This window comes from Felis catus, chromosome B4, assembly GCF_018350175.1.
Source record: "Felis catus isolate Fca126 chromosome B4, F.catus_Fca126_mat1.0, whole genome shotgun sequence".
In the NCBI taxonomy this organism is placed as follows: domain Eukaryota; kingdom Metazoa; phylum Chordata; class Mammalia; order Carnivora; family Felidae; genus Felis; species Felis catus.
The window spans coordinates 79,752,873-79,779,344 of record NC_058374.1 but is presented as its reverse complement, the minus strand read 5'-3'; the positions used below and the strand labels follow the sequence as shown (position 1 = coordinate 79,779,344).

The 26,472-nt window shown below is 49.6% G+C and overlaps 2 protein-coding genes across 11 annotated transcripts in view; one reads left to right on the top strand and one right to left on the bottom strand.

The window, feature by feature from the left end:
- The window catches only part of LOC101088254 (cyclic AMP-dependent transcription factor ATF-7), a 90,663-nt gene extending 70,582 nt beyond the window's left edge, over positions 1 to 20,081 (top strand). For 5 of the 8 annotated variants that reach the window (XM_006933754.4, XM_045061861.1, XM_045061860.1 and 2 more), the window contains 7 exons: positions 173 to 286; positions 899 to 1,051; positions 3,763 to 3,960; positions 5,250 to 5,358; positions 14,271 to 14,332; positions 19,615 to 19,736; positions 19,850 to 20,081. In XM_006933754.4, coding sequence (XP_006933816.2) covers positions 173 to 286; positions 899 to 1,051; positions 3,763 to 3,960; positions 5,250 to 5,358; positions 14,271 to 14,332; positions 19,615 to 19,736; positions 19,850 to 19,967 — 876 coding nt within the window. In that variant the 3' untranslated portion in view covers positions 19,968 to 20,081. Of the gene's footprint in view, positions 1 to 172; positions 287 to 898; positions 1,052 to 3,762; positions 3,961 to 5,249; positions 5,359 to 8,964; positions 14,156 to 14,270; positions 14,333 to 17,960; positions 19,415 to 19,614; positions 19,737 to 19,849 lie in introns of those variants that run through there. The other 3 variants (XM_006933753.5, XM_045061864.1, XM_019835015.3) reach the window with 2 other exon arrangements.
- A 264-nt stretch (positions 20,082 to 20,345) lies between these two features.
- Positions 20,346 to 25,693, bottom strand: TARBP2 (TARBP2 subunit of RISC loading complex). Of its 3 annotated transcripts, none has more exons than XM_003988771.6 (9): positions 25,310 to 25,648; positions 24,586 to 24,755; positions 23,671 to 23,773; positions 22,994 to 23,089; positions 22,328 to 22,400; positions 21,998 to 22,115; positions 21,561 to 21,688; positions 20,940 to 21,141; positions 20,346 to 20,780 (listed from the first exon to the last, which is right to left on the bottom strand). In XM_003988771.6, the coding sequence occupies exons 1-9, from the start codon at positions 25,360 to 25,362 to the stop codon at positions 20,623 to 20,625; spliced, it is 1,101 nt and encodes a 366-aa protein (XP_003988820.1). In that variant the 5' UTR covers positions 25,363 to 25,648; the 3' UTR covers positions 20,346 to 20,622. The 3 variants fall into 3 exon arrangements, with proteins under 3 accessions (XP_003988820.1, XP_003988822.1, XP_019690573.1); XM_003988773.6 differs by lacking the exon at positions 25,310 to 25,648 and adding an exon at positions 25,061 to 25,220; XM_019835014.3 differs by lacking the exon at positions 23,671 to 23,773 and having other exon boundaries at positions 22,994 to 23,072; positions 25,310 to 25,693.
- Between the last annotated feature and the right edge of the window lie 779 nt (positions 25,694 to 26,472).

Here is a 26,472-nt window from a genome sequence, read left to right as displayed (position 1 = left end):
GTGGTGCTCTATGGGGGAAGGTATTTCCCAGGCTGTCCCTGTATGCCCTGTGGGCAGGTTGCACAGAACAGGCCCTGACATGCCAATCTCAGAAGCACTTGATTTTGGGAAGCTGTTGCCCTACCACTAGTATTATGTTCCCTTCTGGTTTTTCTTCCTCCTCTTAATCCAGCTGGCCAGACCTGTGTCTATGGTGCCCAACATTCCTGGTATCCCTGGCCCACCAGTTAACAGCAGTGGTTCCATTTCTCCCTCTGGCCACCCTATGCCATCAGAAGCCAAAATGGTGAGTACATCCCAGCTTGGGGCAGTGTTGGCCCTTTCGAAAGAAGTGTTATCAGTGTAGGTTTTTCAAGTGAGCCAAGAAAAGAAACCTTATGGGGCTTGCAGAGCTAAAGATACCCTGTTGTGGGGTCTGGAGAAGAAAAGACCCTGATTCATGACTCCTATCTCCTCTCTTCCACCTTTACAGCCTGGTACATACACCATGGCAGTGAAAAGAGGCAGCACAGATTGTTTGGCGTGGAATGCTTGCTGTTTCAGTTCCAGGGTGACAGATGGAGGGTGGGTGAGTGGGCAGGAGAGCTGGCCAAGAGGTGAATAGCTGCGTAACCAGCACCTGGCCGGGTTCCAGGAGAGAGCTTTCATCTGGACTCTATTACTTCAACAACCCCCACCCTCCAACTGTGCCCAGGATGATAGCCAAGGAACAGAGTAGGCATTTTAGGGATCCAGGTGCACATTCTCCCTGTCATTTTCTTTTAATTCCTCTGTTAAGGGTAAATTGGCACAGAAATTTTAGCTATTTGTAAGGTCAGTATTAAAATTTAAGCCCACTGTCTTACCCGTGACAGAATCTTACCTTTGACGAACTATTTTTTATTACTGTCCCTCACAGAGACTAAAAGCCACCCTAACCCACCAAGTGTCCTCAATCAATGGTGGATGTGGAATGGTGGTAGGTACTGCCAGCACCATGGTGACGGCCCGTCCTGAGCAAAGCCAGATCCTCATCCAACACCCTGATGCCCCGTCCCCTGCCCAGCCACAGGTCAGTGGGTATTTGGATGGGGGAGCCCGCTGCACCACCATTACTCTTTATGTCATATCTGTTTGAATTTCAAGTAGCGGAAAAATTACAGAAGAGTGAGTTTTAGTTTTCTGGGCATCTTCCTGTACTTTGGTTCTTGTTAAGTTGGACAGCAAAGTGCATTACCTCCTCTTGGGTTATACTTCTGTCAGGCACACTGGATAATACAACACTGTCACAGAGGAGGTCTCAGTTTTTGGTTTTTGGTTTTTGTTGTTTTTTTTTTTTCTATAAACATGTGAATGGTGTATCTGCAGAGCCCTCTAAAATGTGACAGAACCTCACTCAAACCACTTTGTGCACCAAAGGAGGCTCCCCTAGTCTCTTTCCCATTTATTAAGTCCTACAAAAACCAAACAAACCAAAAAACCAAACAAACAAACAAACCCCACAACAACCAAAAACAAAACAAAAAAACTTACCTGATTAGGTTTTATAGCAAAAATTGAGTAATAACAATTTATGAGTAAAATGTGATGTCAGAGGTGTCTGGCTGGCTCAGTTGGTAGAGTGTGCGACTCTTGATTCTCAAGCTTGTGAACTTGAGCCCCAAGTTGGGCATAGAGCATACTTTAAAAAATAATAAAAACATAAAATGTGATGTCACAGTACAAAGATGGCTCAGTAAACGAACAGTAAAACACCTTTTCCTTATCAATGTAATCCCTTTTTATCACAGAGAAATTAAAGTCTTAATAAGGCTAGAACAGTCCCATTTATATGCCCAGTTCTTTTCTCAAGGAAGCCTCAGTTTTAGTAAGTTTCTTCGAAAACTGAACAGGCCTTAGTTTTCATATTGTCTGTGCTGGACAGGTGACAACAACCTGAGATCGGTTTCTAGAATTACATCTTTGCCCAGCCCCTTTCTCCAATGTCCCCACCTGCTTCGTCAGTTACCACCACATGTCCTAACATTTAACGGCCATATGCCGCCTTAAAGCTTGGCCAACAACAAAAGCCTTCACTTGAGTTTTCTTGTTGGAAGCTAAGCTTGCCCACCATCCCGTAACCCCTTCCGATGCCAGTCTTTGGAGATGGTAAAGCAGCAGCCACCTTGCCCGAGTTGTGCTGCTTTCCCTCTTAAGAAAATGCCATAGGGACACCTGGGTGGCTCAGTCGGTTAAGCGTCTGACTTTGGCTTAGGTCATAATCTCACGGTCCATGGGTTTGAGCCCCATGTCGGGCTCTGTGCGGACAGCTCAGAGCCTGGAGTCTGCTTCGGATTCTGTCTCCCTCTCTCTCTCTGTGCCTCCCCCACTCGCGTTCTCTCGCTCTCAAAAATAAACATTAAAACAAATTTTATTTAAAAAAAAATGTGATGAACTTCTTTTTAGTCACCACTGATTCCTTTCCTTCTCCTCCTTCCCTTCTTTCTCCTGTCACTCTTTCCCCTTCATTCCTTGCATGAGCTGCTGAGTTACTGTGAGAGAATAGGAGTCTGTCATTTCCTTTTCCCCATCCTCCTAGAGTGTCGGTCTTCACGTGTGCTCCACTGAGCTCAGGACAAAGAAGAAATTGAAAATCTCAAGAGAATTAGTGTAAACTTATCTTAGTACAGTGAGAAGTGATGACCCAAGGCCTGTAGCTCATTAAATTGAGTTGTAAATTTCTCCTCCATTTTTTTCTTTTGGGAGATATAATATTAGTGTGAGTAAATAAAATTATCTCTTGATTATCTATATTAATGGGGACCATGATTTAGTAAGGCCTGAAGTGGAGTATAACATTTTTGGGTGTTGTTTTTTTTTTTTATAAGCTCATGCTTATTCTCATGCAACTGATGTGAGTTCTGGCATTTGGGAACTACTAATATAGATATTCTCTAATAGCAACAGATCCAGGAAGAATTTATTTTTGGCATTGTTTTACATTATATAGTTTCTTTTATGCAGATGGCTGACCTTTCTACATTTTAATTTTGGCTGCCATTATAAAGTTGGTCTATCTTCTCTGAACACATATCAGCTAATAGAAAAGGAAGATGATCCAAAAGTACTTTAGTGACAGAGGACATCAGCGTAAAGTTTAAAGACAAGAGGCAGTCCTTTATGACCAATCTGTAAAGGGATTAAAGAACAGTTTTTTGTTTAAAAGCAAACAGAACAAACAAGGTGGGGAGGGTGATTGCTAAGGATGATTAATAACTGATTATAAGTAAGAATACACTAATCCATTTCTCTGCATGATAACCAGTATCTCGCTGGTAGTAAAATCTTTTCTCCTTTTCTGCAAGGTATCGCATTCAGTCGTTTGTATATATTGCTTGTCCAAATCAGTGATTCTCAAACATTTTTATTGTACGGTCTCCCTAAAAGTTCCCCTGACACCCAGTCCCCATTGTGATTTCCCCGCCTATAAGATTCCCTATTGTTAAGAAACAAAAAATGATGCTTGTTTCATCTTGGCTGTCTCAGAAATAATTAGTTTCCACCTGAGCTGTGGTTTGTCCAGGTATGGGGCTGAGAAGACTGGAAGGAAATGGGAGGCAGAGTGCGGAACTGCTGCAGAAGAGAAGCTCAGGGGCATGGCAGTGAGACTCAACGCTGATTGCAGAGACTGGTGCATCCCTTTACCAGATCTTTACCAGAGCTTACTAACTTCCTGACATCAGGTCTACTTTGAAAAGAGTTGACGTTCCCTTCAAGTAACTCCTCTTCCTTCCTGGGCACCAGGTCTCACCAGCCCAGCCCACTCCTAGCACCGGAGGGCGTCGGCGACGCACCGTGGATGAAGATCCTGATGAGCGGCGGCAGCGTTTTCTGGAACGCAACCGGGCTGCAGCCTCCCGCTGCCGTCAAAAACGGAAGCTCTGGGTGTCCTCCCTAGAGAAGAAGGCAGAGGAACTCACTTCTCAGAACATTCAGCTGAGTGTGAGTGGGTCCTGAATGATTATTGGGATTGATGAATCTGGGAAAGTGGGATTGAATCAGAAAAAAGTGAAACAGTATCATAAAAGATGATGATTCTTCAGATTAGGACAGATCCAGAAGATGTGCCAGGAAGTGCAGAAAGAAGCTCTTAACCGTCAAAATTAAAATACCTTCCCCAGGGACTAGAAAAGACATTTAACCATCTACTCCCAGACCTGCTGCTAGAGTCTGAATCAACCATAGACCCATTTGGATAAAGAGAATTGGATTAATTGCCCCAGGGTACTCTTTTAGGTCATCAGTAGAAACTGACTGGGGTTGTGGAACACCCAAAGGGAAATGTATTTGCCCCAGATAATGCAGCTTAATAAAAGAAAGAAAAAGCCACACAAGCACAAATAGAAAAATTATAATCCAGATATTTTCTTGAATATTACTATTCTTTCTTTTGATTACTTACTAATTAAAAGATTTCAATACAAAGGTAGTGTACGAATGTATTTATATATATATATATATATATTTATATATATATATATATTTATATATATATATATATATATATATATATATATATATATATATATATATAAATAACATGTATACACACATGCACGCACAAAGATACAGAACAAAACCAAAGTTCCTCTTCAGTATTATTTTTTCCTGTGGATAAGTTTGGTGTGCCCATACCAGACATTTATGTATTTCTAAGTATTTTTTCATTTATATTTTTTGTGGGGTGGTCAGGGAGGGACTGTGTGTTTGTCTTAACTTAAATGGGATAATGGTATCTCCTGGAGAACTGGCCATGTCTACAGAGGATCTACTTCATTTTTTTAAATAGCCGTATAGTAGTGTATTCTATAGTGTGGTTATATTATAAAGTATGGATATTTATAGTATCTCTAATTTTTTTTTGCCAGAACAGCAATGCTGGAGTAAACATTGCATGCTCTTGAGTAGGTAGTTCTGTTAAATAGATTCCTGGAAATAGGCTTTCTTAGTCAAAGGACATATGCATTATTAATTTTGGTTTGATTATATCTATCCTAAATAGGAGTAATGTTTCTATTATAAATCCCTACTTTTCACTGTAAGCAGCTCCTGCCGTCGAATTCATGACTGTACTGGCCCTGAGCTGTCTGAAGCCTTGCTGGATCAGGAGTCTCCCAGACTCAGGGGAGAAAATCCAGGCAGCATTCTGTCCTTACTGTGGAGACAGCTGCTGGGGACTCAAGGGTAGAGGATGAATTTTCTTGATACCTTTATCTTCCCTCCCTCTTTAGAATGAAGTCACGTTACTACGCAATGAGGTGGCTCAGTTGAAACAGCTACTGTTAGCTCATAAAGACTGCCCAGTCACTGCACTACAGAAAAAGACCCAAGGCTATTTAGGTGAGTGACTCACAACCAAAGCAAGGTTGGTCAGTCAGTAAACTGCATGTGCTGTGTATCTGAACTGTTTATAATTTTGTAAACCCATTCTGAATGTTCTGGGGGATCCAGACTAATAAGTGAACAAACAGCCTTTCTGGAACAACCAGTCCTACAAAATAACTTTTTTCTGAACCATATAGAGTTATCATAGTTGGAGATAAAGGGTAGCACTATTGATTGGGTGCCTCCTTTGTGTTAGGCACTCTACCATCTGCCCAGTTCTCTCATGAAATGGATCTTGCCCCCATTAATACATTAGAAGACTGAACTCAGAATAGTCATGTACCTGAGGTTACACAGTTGGGGAAGTGGCAGAGGCAAGATTCACATCTAGCTCTTTCTTATGTCAAAGACACTATCTGGGCCTCAAGAGGATATAAACAGCAGATGATGCATTGGCATTTGTTAAGCATTGTGATATGGGGGTATATTTTATCTTCCTAATGATGGGCTGATGGTGGTTTGAGTTTGTAACCTATGTGCACACATAAAACAGTGCTATAAAGAGACGGTCATAGCGTCGTGCTCAGGACAAGCGCAGTCCTGAGATTAAAATTACTGTGAATACTTTGCTCATGGACAGGGAAAGCAAATAAATCTCCTTTGCAAATTTAACAAATTCATAGAAATTTTGGCTGTCAACTTTTGATATATTGAATTATTTTTCCACTAACTGTCTTTATTATTTCAGAGATGTGTTCCCATAGAAAAAGAGTAACCACATCACTCATTTTAAGCGTCTCTATTTAAATTTTAATTTTAATATGTACTTCAGGATACACTCATTCATTAAGCAGATACTGATTGAGCCTCTTCTGTGCCAGGCACTGTTTTATATGCTGAGGATATAATAGGAAACCAAATATTAGATTAAAATCCCTACCCTTGAGGGGCTTATATTTTAGTAGGCGAGACAGACAACAAGCGAGATAAATAGGTACAATATATGGTATGTTAGGTAAGAGTAAATGCTTGGAAGAAAAAATAAAACAGGAAGAGGAATATGAAATGTTGGCAGCAGGGTTGCAATTTTAGATGAGGTGGCTTTTGAATAAAGACACTTAAGGAAGTGAGGGAGGGGTGCCTGGGTGGCTCAGTCGGTTGAGCATCCGACTTCGGCTGAGGTCATGATCTCGCAGTTGACGAGTTTGAGCCCCGCATCGGACTCTCCTGACAGCTCAGAGGCTGGAGCCTGCTTTAGATTCTGTCTTCCTGTCTCTCTGCCCCTCTCTCTCTCTCTCTCTCTCTCTCTCTCTCTCTCTCAAAAATAAATAAACATTTAAAAAATTTATATAAAAAAAAAGGAAGTGAGGGAGCTGGCTATGCATTTGTATAAGGGCAAAAAGTACTGCCAATAGGAGGGATCGCAGTTGCAAAGACCCAAAGTAGCATCAGGAAGGCCAGTGTGGCTAGATTGGAGAGAGTGGGGGGTGGAGAGTAGTTGGAGATGAAGTAGGGGAGCTAATGGGAACAGCTCTGCATAGAGCCTCCTTGGTCGTAGTGAGGACCTCAGCCTTTACTCTCTGTTGGGGACCATCCGAGGGTTTTTAGAAGAGGCGTGACATGACTGATCCGATCTGTTTGAACAGGATCACTCTGTTGGAGTGTGCAGGAGCGCACAGGCAGGAGCGGGCAGTCCATTTAGGAGGCTGTTGCAGTCCTATGAGCAAGAGATGACCGAGCCTTGGACCAGGACGGTGGTAGCGAAAGTGGGGAGAAGAGGGTGAACTCAGGGTGTGTTCTGGAGTTAGAGCAACAGAGTTTGATAATGGGCCAGATGGAGTGGTGTATTTGTGAAAAGAATCAAAAATTGCACCAAAAGTTTTGGCCTGGGCAGCTGCCAGAATGGAGCTGCCATGAATTGGAAGTAGAGGGAAGTATAGAAAGAAACGGATTAGGAGCGTATCTGGAGCTCAGATTTGGACAAGCTGAGCTTAAGAAGCTGACTAGGCTTGCGGATGGAGGTGTCAAGTGGAAGCTGGTTATGTGGTCCTGCAGTTCAGAGGAAAGGCTGAAGATATAACTTGGGGAGTCAGCAGCATGTAGTTAGCTTTTAAAGCCACAAAACCGGATGAAATGTTCCTGTTACCAAAAGAGCACAGACAGAGAGAGAAAAGTAGTTGCAGGACCGAGCCCTGGGGTACTTCCAACATTTAGAGGTCAGAGAAAGGAGAAGAAACCCACAGATGAAGCAGAATGAGCCACCAAGAAGGCGGGAGGAAAATGAGCTGAGTAGTGGGTGTGGTGTTCTGGAAACCATAATAAGAAAATGGTTCAACAAGTTCATTGATCAACTATTTCAGATCCTCTTTGATGGGGTAAGGAAGGCAAGGACTGAGTATTCATCAGTATGAAAAATATATATACAGTAAGTTTTCTACTCAATCCTTGCAAGAACTTTTAAGAGGTAGTTGAGCCATTAAACTACTTATTTCCAAAGCTGTATTTAGTTCCTGCTGTGTGGTGTAGACACCGTGGTAGGTATTTAACAAAGGATAAATGACACACTGTCTCCGCCTCTGAGAAACTCAGAGTTATGAGGAGATAAACATGTCAACATGTGAATAAGGTAAGTGCAGCTAACCGAGTCACACGGCCCCTAGAGTGGGAGCTTCCTGAGGACAGGCCTCCTGGTTTATTCATTATATACCCCAGTGCTGGCACACAGGATGCTTGGTAAAAATGATGAATCGATGGAATAGATGAATGTGCGCTCTGAAAGCCCAAGCGATGAAATAGTTAATTTCATGAGTGCAACAAAGAAGGCTCCACAGAGGAGGTTATAGTTGAATCCTGAAAGAAGACTCAGACAATGAAAAATACAACCAACTCTTACTAGTTTGCCCATATTTATTGCATACATCTCTGTTTAAGCAGCCGTAGAGGTTATGTGACATTTAGTAAAACTCGACTGAAGAACAACATGGAGTCACCTCTGTGTGCAGCTCAGCTCTGTGTTTATCGTCACTTTAGGTGACGTGGCATAGCTCATAATACGTGTTTGAAGTCATTAATGCCTAGCTAATTGATAGTCAGGAGGGTCCAACAGGCCTCTTTGTAGTTTGTTGTATTAACTGAACCTTGGCCCAGGACTGGTCATAACGTCATCTGAGTGCATCTTGATATTTATCAGGCTCACCTGTGGTGCAACTGGTTACTAAAGGAACATAAAAAATAATGGAACAATTAAATTCTTGTGGGAATTAATCAGGATAGCTAAAACAAGCGATCTATTTTAAAGCACCTTTAAAGACATGGATAAAGGAAGAGTGTTCCAATAGGGGTAACCTAGAAGCCAGATGGTGTAATTAACATGTTGAGGTGTCTGCTTTACTAGGATAGGTAGATTAATGTGGGCCTAGTTCTTGCTGCCCATCTCACAACTTCCCATTTCCTAGCCCCTCCATGGCTTAGAAGCCAAGATTCTGGGAAGCTTCCTCCCGAAATGATGGGCTTCCTTTTCTTTTGGGCTCCTTTAGAACTGTGGCACAAGGTAGTCCTGCTTGTTTGTCCATGTTGTTTTCTAACCACTTGCTCTCTGCTCTTTGCCTTCCTCCCTGGCAGAAAGCCCCAAGGAAAGCTCAGAGCCCACGGGTTCTCCAGCCCCTGTGATTCAACACAGCTCAGCAACAGCCCCCAGCAATGGCCTCAGTGTTCGCTCTGCAGCTGAAGCTGTGGCCACCTCGGTTCTCACTCAGATGGCCAGCCAAAGGACAGAACTGAGCATGCCGATACAGTCGCATGTGATCATGACCCCACAGTCCCAGTCTGCGGGCAGATGATGCCTCCCCTGGTGGAGAGGTCCCTAGCCAGAGCTCGCCCACCCGAGAGCCAAGAGAGATGTCATCTTATCCCCTCCATCTGCCTTGGACGTGGCGGTATGAGGGAAAGATTGTGTGTTGTGAGTAACGGACAGATGTGGGGCTTTTCTCTTCAGCCACATGGTCGTGTACATTGACACCTGTACTAGGAGCCTCCCAGCCCCAGAGCCACATAGATCATCCCCTAAGGGGGCAGTTTCTGATGTACCTACAGCCAAAGGCCTTTCCAGATGGTCCGAACAATCACCCCAGCCTGTGCATGTGTACCTGTCTCTTAACACTAACCCTTGGCACTTCTAGGTTTTGGGTTTCTCAGTTGCCTCTCTTCCCATGAAGCCATGGCTTCCTGTTCCTTAGCAGCATGCCACCTCCTGCTAGGTAGAGGGAGGCTAGTGTTGATGGCAGGTCACCCGCTGGCCTGCCTCAGCTACCCCATAGGCTCAGGACTTTGTCTCCCATTAGCTGCTTATTTTATCCCCTTTTCCCCTTCCTGAAGTCTAGTTAAAACATTCACTTATGGCGAATGTAAAGTTACCTTTGATACATGAATTAGCAGTATTTTCCAGCTCTTCCATAAACTTTAGTCCTTCTCCCTACCTGTCACCAAAAAAAACAAAAACAAAAACAAAAAAAACACTCAAAAACAAAAACAAAGCAAAAAGAAACAAACCCCAAGAATTCTAATCCTTTTTCAACTATTTCTAGAGCTATTTGGGACCTCATTTTTTGTGTCTTGAGTTTTCCCGGTCTCCAGGTGGGGCCTTTTCCACCTCCCACTAAGCCTTGGCAAGATCATCTTGTGTGGCCTTATTAGCTCTTGCTTGTTAGTGAAAAGGGAAAGTGCCCTGAGTGTGACTAGCTGATTCCCTGCCTCCCCAGTCCACCCGCCTGCAGTTATCATTAGGGCAGGCAGGAACAGTATAGTTTAAAGCTCATTCTATCAGGTTACTAAATTGAGTCTTTATGATTTACAAGAGTTTACTGGCCAAAGCACACATATTCCATTTGGTCGTCTGTCCGCTCCTGTATCTCCCTCTTTGTCCCCGTCTGTGTCCTGCCTCTGTCTCGCTTCTTCCGATGCAGCCTCCTGGAACTAGATGCCCCCTAGATGCAATGCATCCCCAAAGGCCCAGCCCCAGGACTCTGAGACATCAGAGCCAGGGTCCTGAGTGGGTTTTCTCGAGGGTCAGGTAACATGGGGAGAGGCAAGAGAGAGAAGGTGCAGTACTGATCTCAGCAGAACAGCCCTGCTTGGGGAAGGTCTGGCCTGCCCGGGGAAATTGGTGACTATTGCTCTCAGCCATTCTTACTTTGAGGCGTTAGGTTGCAGGGGGAGAAATTCATCCCTCTTGTCCCTCTTTCTTCCCCATTAAGACTTCTGATCTTCCTTTGGCTCTGAACTATGCAATTTCTACCAGGGCCACAGGAAGTGATCCAAAGCCAGAGGCCTGTGGATAGATAGGTCAGCTTTAATAGCCTGTCAGTATGAATCCCTTCCAATTGTCCCAGAGCCACCTTCTGCCATCTGCCCAAGCCAAGAATGCCCTTTTCTCCCTCTCTCCTACCTCCATCTTAAACATACGTGCAAAATAACTGCCAGCTTCCTTCCTTAGTTTGTTTCCCAGAATTGGCTGTCATGGGGGAATGAGGAAATCTAAGCTACGAGATTCCCGTCTTCCCAGAGTGCTGTACTGGTGAGCCAGTCAGGTGACTTGTTCTGCTGCGTTTGTTTTTCCTTTCCCCTCCTGCTTTTCAGAACCAGTGCTGAACACGACACACCTGGTAAAGAGAAGGAAGAGAAAACAGAGTTTTCTCATCCTCTACCACCCGGGACCCAACAGGAACAGCCCCCGAGGTGACTCAGACTAGCAAATGGCCTGGCAGATGGTCGGGATACAAGTCCCCACCTCCAGGGACTGCACTTGCCTTCCACAGTTCACAGCCGTAACTTGTACTCAGGACTTTTCCCTTTGATGGCTGCTCCCTGGGACTTTCTTCTGCTTTAGTTGTGTTTCATTTTTTATCATCTTGATTTCCCACCAGCAGCCTTGCCCTAAAGCTTGACGGAGTTTATGGCTCCTAAGGAGCCTTCACAAGACCCTGGACTATTTTTCTTCCCCCTTCATTCTAGTGTTTTTCAAGTTAAGAATCCGTTTGTCACTGCATACGTGCCCTGCCTCACTGTTTGGCTGTGGAGGAAGTTTGAGTCGTACCCGTCTGTCCCCATGTAGGACAGCTAGTTTATTTAGAGGGTCTCTTAGTCCCCACGTCTCCTTCCCTCGAGCCCTTACCTCATTGTCATCGGTGGGAAGTTCTTATTGGGGCCTAAATGAGGGGATTGCCAGAACCTTACTGGTGAAGCAGTAGGAAGGGACAGGACAGAACCCTCCAGATAGCTCTTTAGCTGGTCCTTGGCCTCACTGAGAAAGCAGGGCAGTTGGTTATCCTGAGACTCTCTCATAGTTAAGGGGAATGTCACTGATACTCACTTGTTATTGCTGCCAGCCGTGTGGCCACTCTCCCTTGGCCTTTGCTTTCCAGACTCATCTGGACCAGAACCAAGCGTCATGGAGGGCGTCACTTCTCCCTTCTTAATGACCGTGGCCTTTCTAGGGGCCCAAGGGAGGATACTTTGTGAGAGGAGCTGAGAGTGTGGATGCCTTGGGACTCTAAGCAAACACAAGATTCAGGCCTCCCACCTCATTCCGGAGACACAGCTGATAGATAACCAAGGCCATAGAGAAAGGTACCAGACCAGGTCTTCAGGTCTGCAGACTTTTGCCCTATTCCTTTAAAAGAAGGCTTGCTCAGAGTTGCAAAGCCTGAGAAAACTTCCCTCACTGCTAGAGAGGGAAAAAGTAGTCCCTCCTTTACTTGCTCTTCCCCTGTTGGTTGTACACCCCAAATCTGGCTTCCTTCAGCCTCCACTCCTCTCCATGGTCCTAAGCACTAGACCCTCTACTCTTGGTAGTGCTAAATAGGAGACGACCTAACCTCACTCACCTTGCTGCCTTCCCTACGCCTGTTCTGCCATTCTTAACTCTTTTCCTGATTCACTGCCCTCCAGCACTACCCATCCTGGTTGACGGGGTACTTAACCATAACCATGCCCTGTCTACAGCCTGAACCACCAAGCAGACACCAAAATACTCCTCCTCTGGTTTCTAAGGCTCCCCTGCTCCACACTGAGAGGCTCCTTTAAAGGTGCTAGCCCTGCGACAGCCCCCTTCCCCTGAGAGTCCCCCCTTTCTTTCATGACTTCCTTGCCATCCCCAAATCATTATTTTTCATTAATATTGTACATTGTATACACAGGAAGGAAATGTATTCTTTTTTTTTTTTAATTTCATAACCAGTCCGTTTAGAATCCAGTCCTCCTAGTTATATCACATATGCCTTTGTTGATAATGCTCTTTCCGCTTTCTTTAGACTTTTGTTTGACAGGGGTGGAGGGGGGAATGGGACAGGTGAGGACCCCAAGGCAGATTAGAGGATTCCCCCATCCTGCTTCAGCCCCCCACAACTTTAATCATCCCCCTCACTGTATAAGCCTGATTTCTCTCTGTGTTCGCATACATGCATGTACACACAGACATAAATCCCCACCCACTCACCTCAGAGTGGTGACCCAGCAGGAATGAGCATTAAGTGGCTACTGGCCACTATTCCCACCCCATTACCAGTTCATCTGTCTCTCCTTGGGGTAAAGTCCTACCCCCAGAATGAGAAAAGGCTGGGGAGAATAAGGCAGGCTAAGGCAGCTGTGTCCTTTGTAGATGCAGGTTTGTATTGTAGCTACTAGGGTTTATTTTATTTTTTTAATGGGGGGCTGGTAGCACAGAGCTATCATCAACATTAGCTACTGGTGGGTGATGTTTTAGCTGTAAGAAATGGCTATGAGCACTAGTTTCATTGACCTTCCCTTAGGGCGGTGGTTCTCAGGATGTGGTCCAGGCTCAGTAGCAGCAGCAGCACCAGTATCTGGGAGCTTGTTAGAAATGCACGTTGGGCCCCACCACAGACCTATTGAATGGGAAACTGAACTGGGCTGGGCTCTAACAAGCACTCCACGTGATTCTAACGCACACTAAAGTGTGAGAACCATTGCCTTAGGGGCAAGCTGGAAAATCCTTGTAGGGTGTCAGGGATATTTTAAGTACCATCCTCTGCCTTAGCACTAACACATTTTTCCACTTCCTCCAGTACCTCCCTCCACCCCCATTAAAACAACAACCACGTCATTCATCTCAAAATCTAGGTTTGAGTTCCTTCTACTTCTTCCTAAAACCTGTCCTGCCTTGGTCTGGACAGGAATTGTCGCATATTCCCTTGCAAACTGGTCACTCCAGTCTTTGTTACGGGAAGGATGGGCTGGAGCTCTAGCTGTCCTGTAACACACACACACACACACACACACACACACACACACACACACACACACCCCTTTCCAGCAGGGAGATGAGCCTCCAGCCCCAACAGTGGAGGCTGCAGCCTCCTGACATAGTGTCTGTTGAAAGAAAGTGGTGTGTATCTATGGTTATATCTCTGTTCATCTGTGTACCTTTGACATGTAGCAGCCCCTCTCCGTCCCGTCAAGGAGCTCGACTCTGGGTCTGGGTCTCCCCAGTCCCCAGTGGCGGACTTTGACAGGTGGGAGGATGCAGTGCTACGGGCTGTTCTGTTACAAAACCGTCTTCTCCCTTTCCCTGCCACCCGACTCGGCATGATCCCTGTGAGCAGGCTCTCACGATCTCCCAGGACGGGGCTGAGACAGAGGCTTCACTCTGTTCTCCCTAACCGTGCCTTCTTCCATCCCCCGCCCCTTACCACCCAGCAGTTCTCCCCCCAGCCATGCCTTCTCCTGCTCCCCCTTGCCCTGACATATATTGTGCCTTATTTATGCTGCAAATATAACATTAAACTATCAAAGAGAACCACTGTTATGTCTAATGCTTCGGTACTCTGATCTACAAGTCTCATTGGCCACTATTCTCTGGGAACTCCTTGGGCTTTCATGTCTGTGCTTTTCCTCACTCTCCCGTTTTTTAGGACAGAAGGAGCAGGGATTCTTATCCCTCCTTTTGATGCAGGGAAGACACAGCCTAGAGAAGGTAGGTGGTTTATATCAATTACATAAAGACAAAAGAAGGCATAGAGACAGAGGCTCACATCTGTGCACTGCCACGGGCACAAGGGCCTCCACATTATGGGAGCCTTCGCTGTAGAACTTGTGTGCTTTACGTGGATGGGGAATGGTCGGGTGTCTGAAGGCAAGTGGCCTCTTATCTTTCAGTGTTTTTCCCCACCTTCCTCCCAACAATAAAAAACAAAAGCAAGCCCTATTCTCAGAAAGTTTCCAGCATGACTAGGGGAGTGCACACACAAACACACACACAGGAGTTAAAGATGTGGAGAAGAGGTCGATCTGGAAGTGAGGGGTGGAGCTTATTTAAAAGCAGGTAAGAGGGGCGCCTGGGTGGCGCAGTCGGTTAAGCGTCGGACTTCAGCCAGGTCACGATCTCGCGGTCCGTGAGTTCGAGCCCCGCGTCGGGCTCTGGGCTGATGGCTCGGAGCCTGGAGCTTGTTTCCGATTCTGTGTCTCCCTCTCTCTCTGCCCCTCCCCCATTCATGCTCTGTCTCTCTCTGTCCCAAAAATAAATAAACGTTGAAAAAAAAAAAATTAAAAGCAAGTAAGAGTTCACAAGAAAAACAGATAATGGCCAGGAACTGGCAAGGGGCAGGGCAGTCACTAGTAATTGCTCATGTTTATGTATCCTTAGATAATTAGCACAAATGAGGAAGAGGGAGCCAGACTACAGAACTTGACCAGGAGATAGCAGGTGCCTCTGAGGGCTTCCAGGTAGAAGAGAAGTGACCTAGAAGCTGTTTGTGGTTGATGTTTGGTATAACTGATGCAAGTAGGAAGCCTGAGTCTCTGCAGGAGAATGGGAAAGGCAGTGGTGGTCTTCACTGTGTTGTGCTCGGGAGCGCATGGGTTTCCAGAGAAGGTGAGAAAATAAGTTGCTGAAATCCAAATACCAAAGCTGCCAAGATCGTGAGGCTTTGGAAGACCTGGGACTGAAGGGAGGGCACTTTCCCAAGTTGGGAGAATTAACCCATCCCAGCTGCAGGCGTATCTTGTTCTGTTGCACTTTGCAGAGGGTGGGGATTTTTTGTTTTGTTTTTTACAAATTGAAGGTACAGGATCCCAGTGGAGGAAGTACGTGCAGATGTGGGGGAGATAGTAGCAGAGAACTAGACTTAGAAGTGGAGCCTGAAGATGGGACTGCATTGGTGCAACCCCATGATCCAAGCTGAACAGAGGAGCTGCTGCTTACAGAGGAGCACAGAAAGTGGTTTCTTGAGACAGATTCTCCTGGTGAAGGCGCTGTCAAGACTAGGAATGACAAAGGATTTAGAATATTACAGGGCGGATCTCTGTAGCACGGCCGGTTAGCTGGTCCGGCTGTTAACCCAAAGGTTGACGGTTTGAGCCTACCCAAGGATGTGATATTTGTGGTAGGATGTTACAGGGGTGTCTGGCTGGAGTACCGGTTGGTGGAGCAGGTGACTCTTGATCTCGGGATTATGAGTTCGAGCCCCATGTTGGGTGTAAAGATTACTTAAAATTAAAATCTTCAAAAAAAAGATTATGAGAATATTACGGAAACATAGTTGATAAAGCAGTGGTTGAATTTGAGAGGTTTGACTCTAATTTTTAAAATTCTGTGGGTAAAGTGCTATCAAAGAGCATCACACACTACTGAGAAATCATTCATGGAAGGAAGAGCTAATCGATGCGGCAAACTTCATTGTCTTATTTTAAGAAATTGCCATGCCACAGCCACCCCCACCCTTTAGCAGTCACCAACCTGATCAGTCAGCAGTGATCACCATCAAGGCCAGGTCCTCTACCAGCAAAAAGATTACAGCTTGCAGGGGGCCTAGCTGGCTCAGTAGGTGCAGCATTGGCTCTTGATCTCAGGGTCCCTGCGTCTCAGGACTCAGGGTCCTGAGTTCAAGCCCCACGTTGGGTGTAGAGCTTACTTAAGGAAAAAAAAAATTACCATTCGCTAAAAAGCTCAGATGATTGTTAGCATTTTTTAGCAATATCTTAACTTTGTTTTCAGTTTTACTTATTTATTTTAAGAGGGAATCCCAAGTAGGCTCCACGCTGTCAGCACAGAGCCGGAGACAGAGCTAGAGCTCATGAACTCTGAGATCATGACCTGAGCCGAAATCAAGAGTCAGATGCTTGACCAACTGAGCCACACTGGTGCCCCAGGAATATTTTAAATTTAAGGTATGGACATGATTTTTTTAGACATTTGCACACTTAATAGACGATAGCATAGTGTAAACATAACTTTTACGGGCACTGGGAAACAAAAATTCATTTGATTTGCCTCATTGCGATACTTTATTGCAGTGGTCTGGATCTGAACCAGCAATATGTCTGTTCGTACCAAAGAAGATAGCTATCTCCATCCTGGACATAGGAAGTTAGCTAGACCTGACCTTTTCTGAATTGAGCCTCAGCTCAGATCCACTTGTAATTGATGATCAGAGACACTAGGAGAACCAGGGTAGCAAACACTTATTGGCTGCTCTGTGCTGGGTGTAACACTAGATGCGTTGCATTCATTAAGTCATTTTCTGTTCACAACAACCCCTTGGTAATGCCTCATTTAAGATGAACTGAGGTTTAGGTTGACATTTGCTCAAGGCCCACGGTGACGTGCACGTGCTGGCATTACAATGGCTCTGTCTGACCCCAGAGCCACTCTGCAGTGGCTCACACACCCTCACAACGCTGCCCCTCTGGACTTCTGTCAGGTAAGAACAGACAGAGGCCTTGATGAGGTATAGGATCCATTTCCCACAGAAAAACCACCTGCTCGTGGACTGGATACTCCTCCCTTCTAAGAAGCGGTGACATTCCAAGATGTGATGATGATGAGTGTCAGGTTCTGTGCTTGGGACCAACTGTGAGACCAAGCTTACAGAGGGAGGCCGCATTAATAGAAACCTAGTATCTCGAACATGCAGATCAAAACCTGCTCTATTCTACCTATCCAAAGTTATAGATTGGTTGCTAGATGGCTTGCTAAAAGAGGGAGGTCCCCTTAACAAAAAATAGAGTGGAAGAATCAAATACGTGAAAGGCTCGCACACATGAAAGATGTGCAACAGTATGTGACTTAGTGGGGCACACTGAGACCCCTGGTGGAGGCCACAGGAGACGGAAGCCAGCATGGCACATGGGTAAGTCTGCCCCACCACTGTCTCAGGAGATGGAAAATTTACTGGGACTCTGTGCAAGGATCACCACTGCTAACGTTTCGAGGACACTTGCTCTGTGCCAGATCCTGTGCCAAATGGATTACAAAAAGTATCTCAAATAATGCTCACCCTGGAAAGTAGTTTCTTTTATTTCTTAAAAATTTTTAATTTTTTTTTCAATATTTATTTTGAGAGAGAGAAAGAGAGAGAAAGCACGAGCTGGGGAGGGGCAGAGAGAGAGGGAGACAGAGAATCCAAAACAGGCTCCAGGCTCTGAGCTGTCAGCACAGAGCCCGATGTGGGGCTTGAACTCACAAACTGAGATCATGACCTGAGCCAAAGTCAATGTTCGACCGACTGAGCCACCCAGGTGCCCCATTTTTTTAATGTTTATTTATTTTTGAGAGAAAGAGTGTGAGTGGGGGAGGGGCAGAGAGAGAGAAGGAGACACAGACTCCGAAGCAGGCCCCAGGCTCCGAGCTGTCAGCACAAAGCCCGACCTGGGACTTGAACTCATGGACCACGAGATCATAACCTGAGCCAAAGTCAGACGCTTAACCACCTCAACCACCCAGGCCCCCTTCGAAAGTAGTTCCTTTTAACGTCGCCATGTTTTTCGGTGAGGAGACTGTGGCTTTTGAGAGATGGCTTGCCCAAGACTGATCCACAGACTCTTTACTTCATGGCACCTCTCCAGCACAGGCTAGAGAGCCACACGGGGCGGGGACAGGGGAAGTTGAGGAAGGGATTCTAGGATCAGAAGGGAAACTCTATCAGATGACTTTGAAGGACCCCCTTCCTGAGAGCGACTGATTTTTTCCTAAGGCAGAATTCCTGTCACCTGCTCCAACAGGTCAGAGCCAGGCAGAGGCTGGGGTGACTAGTAGGAGGTGAACAGAGCCATATTCCAACCCCAGTTTCCTGCCCCTGCCTTTCTGTGACTCCTTAGAATCAGGCTTAGGAACCTCCATTTCCCCCCCCCCCCCACCACCACCCTTCAAAGAGCAGAAAAAGGAAATGATCAGACTTGACAGTGCGGAGCTGTGGCCACAGGGTGGCAGCAGTGCCTCACTGCAGAGGATGGCTCCAGAAGCCCAGGTGAGGTGGGTCCTAAGCAGCGCTCTCTAGTGTGAAGACAGGATCAGTCTGCAGAGATTTGAAGCAATCCCCACTGTGTGGGCTCTGAAACCTTGTAGTCTCCTTCTGTATCCCACTTTTGTGTCCACAAGCAAATCTCAGAATAGTGATCCCATTTTCAACCCTCCCAAGACCATGTAGGCAAGGGTGTGAATGGTCTGGATGACCCCAGCTGCAGCCACAGTCACGGCAAGGATCAGGCTCCGTCATTCTGGCTAATTCTTACCCTGGCTCTTAGTTCCTCCCTCTGTCCCGGGACATAATGCCTAGACCTTCTTTAGAAGACTTCCTCTATGCTTTTATTCTCTAAGGAAGGAAAGAGGAGGTGATCAATTGGCGCTCTCCAACCTATTGAGAAATCGGGGGTTCTTGAAGGCCCCCCAGGGCCTGGCTCTGACAACACATCTGCAATTAATGATGCTTCTTGAGCTCTGGAGACAGGATTTATGCATCTAATAAAGTCTCTAACTCCAGGCTTAGGGGTTGGGGGCCGGAGGCTGGGAGCAGGAAGTCCCGGGGGTGCCATGGGAGGGGGTCCCAGGCGGCTCCTAATGGAGCCGTGCGTTTCCATTGCCTGCTCTAGATCCCCCCTCAGGCTGCTGTGGGGTGGGGGCCGGAGCACAGCAGGTATAAGAGGCGGGTATAGCCGCAGGAGGGCAGATGGCAGGATGGATTCCAGGCGGGCAGCGCTGCTGCTGCTGGTGCTGCTGCTAACAGACTGGGGCTGTGCTGAAGGACCAGGGGGCCAAGACGAAGGACGGCAGATCTTCGTGGTAAGTTATCACCCCCTCTCCATGTCACCATTTTTCTGTCTCAGCGGGAGGCTTGAGCTCCAAGTTCAGATACTCGGGCTGCCAGTGTCTTCACTGGGTCCTCATATCTGAGGAAATGGCTCCTCAGCTTCCCTTTGCCTGGTGACCTAAATGTCCAAGGCCTTTGCCCATCTTCCTTCCCCGATGGCCCTGTACCACAGGAGGAAGACAGCAGGCCCCGCCCGCTGCAGGAGGCCCAGACCCCTGGGTCATTCCTGCACTCCCTGCTCCAGGCCATGCAGAGACCCGGCCGAAGCTCAGCCTTTCGGTTTCAGCCCCAGAGGTGAGTCTGAGAGGGACACTGGGCAAGGCAGGGGCCAGAGGGACAGGAAAGGGGCAGGGGGCGATCTGGGAGGGGCTGAAAGGACCTACAGCTGAGGATCGATCTCTTCTAAGGTTTGGCAGAAACACCCGGGGCTCCTGGAGCAGCGACCAGTTGGGTCCCCGAGCCGGGGAGGAGCTCAACGCCCCATTCTGGAGCCTGGCTGCCCCTCAGCGCTTTGGGAAGAAGTGACACATCATCCCTTGATATGTTTGCGTGCAAGGCTCACAACTGAAAGTGCCGCATCTCCTTTACCCCCCCCCCACTCTCCCCCCACCCCGCAAATAAAGCTGTCCAGCTTCTGAATCCATGTGTCTGCCTGTATGAGACTTCAAAGGGCTGGGGGAGAGCCCTGGGACCGGAACCACGGCCCCCTCCATCTCCACAAAACCCAAGCGCCGCAGGAGCACAGGCGGTGGGGCCCCCGGAGGTCACTGTACCTAGCCTCCTGCCACTAGAAAGGCAAGTGTGGGGATGTGTGGGGAACCAGGTGGGGAGGCACAACAGGGGAGGCAATCTGGTGCTAACCTCCTTTGTCGTCAGTACCAGTCAGAGAAACCAGAGCAGACGTAAGAATCCAAGAGGCAGCGCGTTTATTCTGGGCTCTAGAGGAGAGCCCCCTGATTTCATTCCCACTCGTCACCACCAGTGACAGGAGGCCAGATCTTGAGCCAGCCAAGGCCCTGGGGTCCCTGGCTCCTGGCCCTGTGTCCTGAGCCTGCAGGCAGGCAGTCTGTGTCAGAGGTAGAGACGGCACCTCCAGGGGTACCAGAGCTGAGCAGACACATAGGCTGGGGGCAAGAAGGGCAGGGAGCAGGGGTGCACGTCCGTGAGTCCGGCTGGGGCTTTATTTGCTGCCCGCCATGATCTTGAGGTACTGCAGGGCACGGCAGGCAGCCTCGCCGCGGGCTGCCTCCCTGGTCGCTGCAGAGCCGTGACACACGGTAGCCGGCTGTGTGGACAGCTCCACCAGGCACTGGCAGAGCCCACTCAGGCTCAGTTCCTCTGGAGAGCAAAAGAGAGGAGGGAGGCGTGGTTGGGTGGGAAGGCAGAGCCGGGAGGGGTACATCCACATCACCATCATGCCCTCCCCCACCCCCGTCGGCCCATCTGTACTTGCTCTGCTTCAGTCCCCACCATCCCCGGCCTCCCCACTAGCCATACCAATATCCAGATAGCTGACATGGAAGGCCTGCTCCTCAGAGAGCTCACTGAGGACACTGCAGCAGGCAGGGCCCAGAGCACCTAAGGCACCCAGGGAGCAGCTGCGGAGGGACAGGATCTTCTCTCCCACTGAATTTCGCAGAGAATCCCAGGTGCAGCCGGGGCCCCGGTTCCGAAGTCCATCCAGGCGGGAGCCCACACCCTGACAAGATGGGGACAGTGAGAAAGATGCAACCACGAGCTGAGACCCAGGCACCGAACGTTCAATGCCAAGGAGGGAAAAGCCCACAGAATGAATGCTTCATCCAGCTTGCCTTCCCCGAGTTGGCCCCTCTAACTACTAGACTCTGGACCAGGGGTCCAGGCAGCCTTCCTCATGCCAGTAACAGCAGGCTGCAGGGCCCCTGCCCCGGGTCAGCTCCCCACAGCACTCACCAGGCAGGCCTGTAGCTGAGGCTGAGAGGGGGCCCAAGGAACTCTGGGTCTGGTAGGAAAATGGGGAGAAGCAGGCCTGGGACCTGAAGAGGCTCACTCCCGAGCAACAGGCCCATGTCCCCAGGGCCAGGGCCCTGCCTGGCATGGAGGATGGACCACAGCGCCTGGCCCGCACAAACCACTCACAATGGAGAAGTGATCGTCATCAGGCTCTGCCTCATTCCCATCCCGGGCATCCAGAGGCACCGTGTGCACTCGAAGCAGCATTTTGGCCGCCGCGTTACGCTTTGCCAGCTTTTTGGAAGTGCCACTGCCTGCGTGTGGGGAGAGGGTTGCTGGATTATGATCCCCAACAGACCCAGTGCTTTCCACCCAGCTCAAACTTGAGGGTTGAGGGTCCCCTCACGGGATGTCAGTTGGAAAGAGGAGCTCTGGACCTGCCATGCACCTGAGAACCTGGTCAGCCAGAAGGGGGGCAAAGGGCAGAGTGCAAGGGAGAAGCCAGGAGGAAGGGAGCCGAGCCAGGGGCTCAGCCAGGACAGCGGGGCTTTGGCAGAGAGAGGCTAGGAGCTGCCTGCGGCCGGGGCTGGAGTAGCTGTAAGAACTCCCCTCCGCCCGGTTACCAATCTCAACGAAACGCTCCACTCGGCAGGTCATGGTAAACTCTTTGCGGTGGGCCGGCCCAGACTCTTGGGTCACCGTGTACTCAGGCAACCGCCAGCCTTTCTGCACCACCAGCTCCTTGGAAGGGAGAGACAAGGGTGTGCAAGGCTGAGTGAGAAAAGACTCGTCCTCTCCTTCCTCCCCTGGGAGCCTCAGGTTCCAGGTTAGAGGAGGAATAAAGGATGTGGGAAAAGCCCTCAGAACAGGGGAAGAGCCCCACATGACCGTCCCTCATGGCCCCAGGTTCAAGGGAAGACAGGCATGCGTGGGAAATGAGGATGGGGGCACACCTGCAGAGCGCCAACAGGATTGCACTCGGACTGCTGAGGGGAGACGGGGGGCTGCACCTCCATGGGGGGGCTCCTGAAGGAAAAAGGGTCCAGGCCAAAGCTGCTGGGGCTGTCCCTTTTGCGGCTCCCCATGAGTCCTAAGCCCTGCTTCGGCGTCCCCATGACCATTTCCCTACACCCCACCCGGCAGGCAGCTGTCTGTCCAAACATCCAGCCTGCTTCCTCCCCCTCCCACCCAAGTGAGGTCTCTTCCAGAGCCCAGGCCCACTGAGATTTTTCTGGAACAAAAGATCATCACCTTGCCGGGACAGTGGGACAGGGGCTGTATATCCCAGTCCCTGGAAGCACCTGATGGGACGCACACACAGGACCATCATGTGACCAACTCAGAAGCAAATGGGGCCTGCGAGACCCTCAGACATGGCCAAATATCATCCACGTGGCTATTTAAAAATCATAAATTCCCTCCTGTCCCAAGAGCTTACCAGCTGGTACGAATTCTTCAAATGCTGGTCCCCAACTATTCCATCCTGTTTACTCTCAGACTTGCTCCTGCCTGACCAGCCTGAGTCCAAAGGCTGGGGGACCAAAAGCCAGGACCCCTTCCTTCCCACCCACCCACCCCCCCCCCCCGCCCCCTTCAGGCAGTCAGGAAACACAAGATACCTGGTTGGAACAGCAGATGGAACAGGAGTCGCAGCCACCGCAGCAGTAAAAACTGGAATGTCCTCAGGCAGTGAAGAGTCTAGGGGAGAAAAAGAACTTCCCGAGGGGAAGGGGGCCTTTGATTCACACCCATGTGTTGGGCGGGGGGACGGGGGGGGAGGGTAGAGGGTGGGGACCCAGGTCCTCCTGACCTGCCCATCCCCTAAGAAAACTTCTTCCACTTCAGCCAAAGACTCAGGGAAGCTTAACCACCAGCGATCCTTTGCTGCCAAACACTGGATCAAAAAGACTGAGAGAAGGGGAAGGAGGGTCTCTTCCTACTCAAGAAACACGGAGGCTACAAACTCCAATGAACGTGTGGAGGAAGGAGGGACAACGTGCTACACAGAGGAGGCGTGCTGGGGGGTGGCCCCTCTAGCCTCGGCCTCCGCCCCGCACCCTCCCGAGCCTGGGCCCAAACCACAGCCACAGCCCTTTGACATTCCCCCCCCAAGGATCCTTCACAGCAGCAGGAGCCCTGGAAGCATCCAGCTCGTCCAGAGGACACTCTCAGGGAGAGGCCCAGGTTGAGGCGGCTAAGTGTCACCAGGCCAGCCCTACTGGGCAGAGGAGGTGGCCGCACAGGGGCCTGCGTTCCTGGCAGGGCCTCTAGGAAGCCTTGGCTGTTCCTCCCTCACCTGCTGTCCTCCAGGGCCGGCTCCAGCATGCTCCCCCCTTTGAGGTGTTTGAGGGCCACCTCAGCTGCCTTGTGCTTGGCTGCCTTCTTGCTGGGGCCCTGACCTGGGAGAGGGGCGTGGGCAATACTGGACGTCACCGGGAGGACAGAAGAAAAACCAGCATCCCACAGCCTCTCTCCTCACAACTGGAGGGAGTCAACCAAGCCCCACTCACCAGGTGCCCCTGCCCAAGACTGGAAGCGTTACACTAGCTGCTGGAAGGAAGGGCTTTTATCTTCCCAGGAGCTCCCCAAATCAAGTCATGCCGGACATAAACTGCTCCTGAGTTCACACACCTTGGGGTGCGGATTCTTTCCCTGCCTTACTTTCCCCTGGGAAGCACTTTCTTTTCTCTCAATACAGATAGACGACTGCAAAGGTAGAAAGAGGGTAGGCTCTAGAGTCAAGGCCTGGCTCTGCCACTTACGAGGCATGGGACCTTGCACGAGTCGTTGCCATCTCTCCGGGTCTCACTTTCCTCATATTCAACATGAGGATACTACCATCTACGTCACTCGATTAGACTGGTTTAAGAGTAACTGGGAATTTGGTCAAGCACCTGGAACAGAGACCAGTGCAGCCGACACACACTCCCCCGAATACTTCACTGAGACTTGGGTTTATCTCCCCCTTCTCCTCTAGGATGATGGCAATCTGCCAGAGCACTGTGGCCGTCCTGCTTGCTCCTCCAACTCTCCCAAGTCCTACCCACCTCCTCACAGACCCGTTTTCCCAATCCAGTCAGTGGCTTTTCCCCTGAAATCTCTCCTTCCCTCACTGGCCTCAGAGAAGACGACTGGGAAGAGACTCCAAGAAACAAAGCCAGTAGGGCCCTGTGAATGCACACCCCAGCCAGGCTGCCCAAGCCTTCCTCACCAGTGCAGCTGGTGTCGCCAACGGTGACCCGGAAGGTGAAATTAGGCTGGTGGGCTTGGCCCTCGGCTTTGAGAAGGTCGTACACGGGCGTCTTCCCTATTCTGGTCCCATACTCCTGCAGAAGGCTGATCGGGGTCTTGCCCGGGTTGGCTGCCAGCATTTGCTCTATACTGAGGGAGGCGGGAGGCACAGACCCTCATCACACCTCCAACTCTGCACCCACCTGGCCAAGCACTATCAAACCCAGGCACACCATGGGGGACATAGGGTCCAGGGGACCCCGGACAGTACAGCAAACACTAGCTGGATTCAATGTGGAGTAGAGATGCAGGCTGGGAAAGCAGGGTCCACTGCCCCCAGAGCAAGCGGGGAATGCACTGTTCCTGTCTCGGTTAGGGAAGAGGATCCTGTACCCCAGTGCAGGTCGCAAGTGCATGTCCCCTGACACAGTGCAGGCCAGGGACCCGGTACCCACCAAATGCACTGAAGGTCGGGGGCATTAAAGCCCAGTGCCCCAAGTGCAGTCTGGGAACCGGGCCAACCCAAACTATTTAGAGCAGGAGGCAGTGGCCACTGCCGGGATGCATGCCGGGAACCACGGCCCACTACCCCAGTGCTTGCCGGGAACAACCCTCAGGCCAGGTGCATGCTGGGGCCGCGCCGCTAACTCCTCCGCACCGCGCCACGCTTTTCGCCCGGCAGGGATCGGTACGAGGCGGCTCACCTGGGCAGCCCGCAGCCCGTGGTAGTGCCGGAGCCCTGCTCCTCTTCACTCATTCCCACCTCCGTCCCCGCGGGCGCCACCGTGACTGCAGCCTCCACGCGCCCCAATACACAGCCGACGAGCTAGGGCCGGGGCCAAGCCCCGAGTCGCGGCCGGTCGGGCCCGCCGCGGGGCATGCTGGGACATGGAGTCCCCCGCCCACCTGACTCCATGAGTCTCCAACGGGAGGGGAGCTATCCGACCCACAACTCTCCGCGTGGTTTGTCCTGCCAGGCAGCACCGCCTTCTGGGAGGAGCAGAGCCCTCCACTATCGCTTCCCGAACTGAGGGTGGTTATGTGTGTGTGCGTGTGTGTATTTTAGTAGCGTTCCGCCTTTTTTCCGCGTCTCCCCTCCCCGGGGCGGGCATGCGTACTAGTAGAGTGGAAGAGGCTAGAGGCGGGGTGGTGAGGGGTAACTCGAGCACCCGGTCCTTTGAATCCCGAGGAAACTACAAAACCCAGAAGCTCGCACGCCATATTTGTCGCAGCTGGAGGGGCAGGGTCAGGCGTGCACGGAAAGCTTCGCGGTATAATTGGTTATTTCCGATTGCGCTGACTTGCTCCAGCAGATTGCGATTGGTTACGTTACCTAGAAGGGCGGGGACAAGGAAAGAGTCAGTTCCCCCTGGCCCCGCCTCTTTTCTGAAGAGAGGTTATGATTGGTCCAGTGGCGAGGCGGCTGTCGGATCCTAGCTCTTTGCAGGCTCGGAGGATGGGCCTTCCTTACCTGGACGCGGGGAGGAAACTGTTCTTTGCCCCTCAAGCGGTGGAGCAGGCCAAGTCCATCTCAGGCAGTTCCCCCTCAGCGCGCGGCCTAAGCTCCTGGCCCTCGAGCCTTCGTCTCACAGCATCTGCTTCCTTTTCCTTCACCCCCCTTTCCCTTAATTCTGGCCCGCAGCCTGTCTGGTTTCAGTTCTTTTCTAAAGCCTGTTTAGAGTGTCCCTAGTCAACCTTTTTGTAGCTGGCCAGGAGACCCCCTCTGGGTGCTGAGAATCAGGCTATGGTTGGGACAACAGGATTAGAAGGACACAGCATTCCTTGTGCTGTGGGTCTTGGGTCTCTCAGCTGAAGAGACAGCAAGAGAGGATTCTGGTCTTTTAAAACGAATCCACTAATCTAGGTG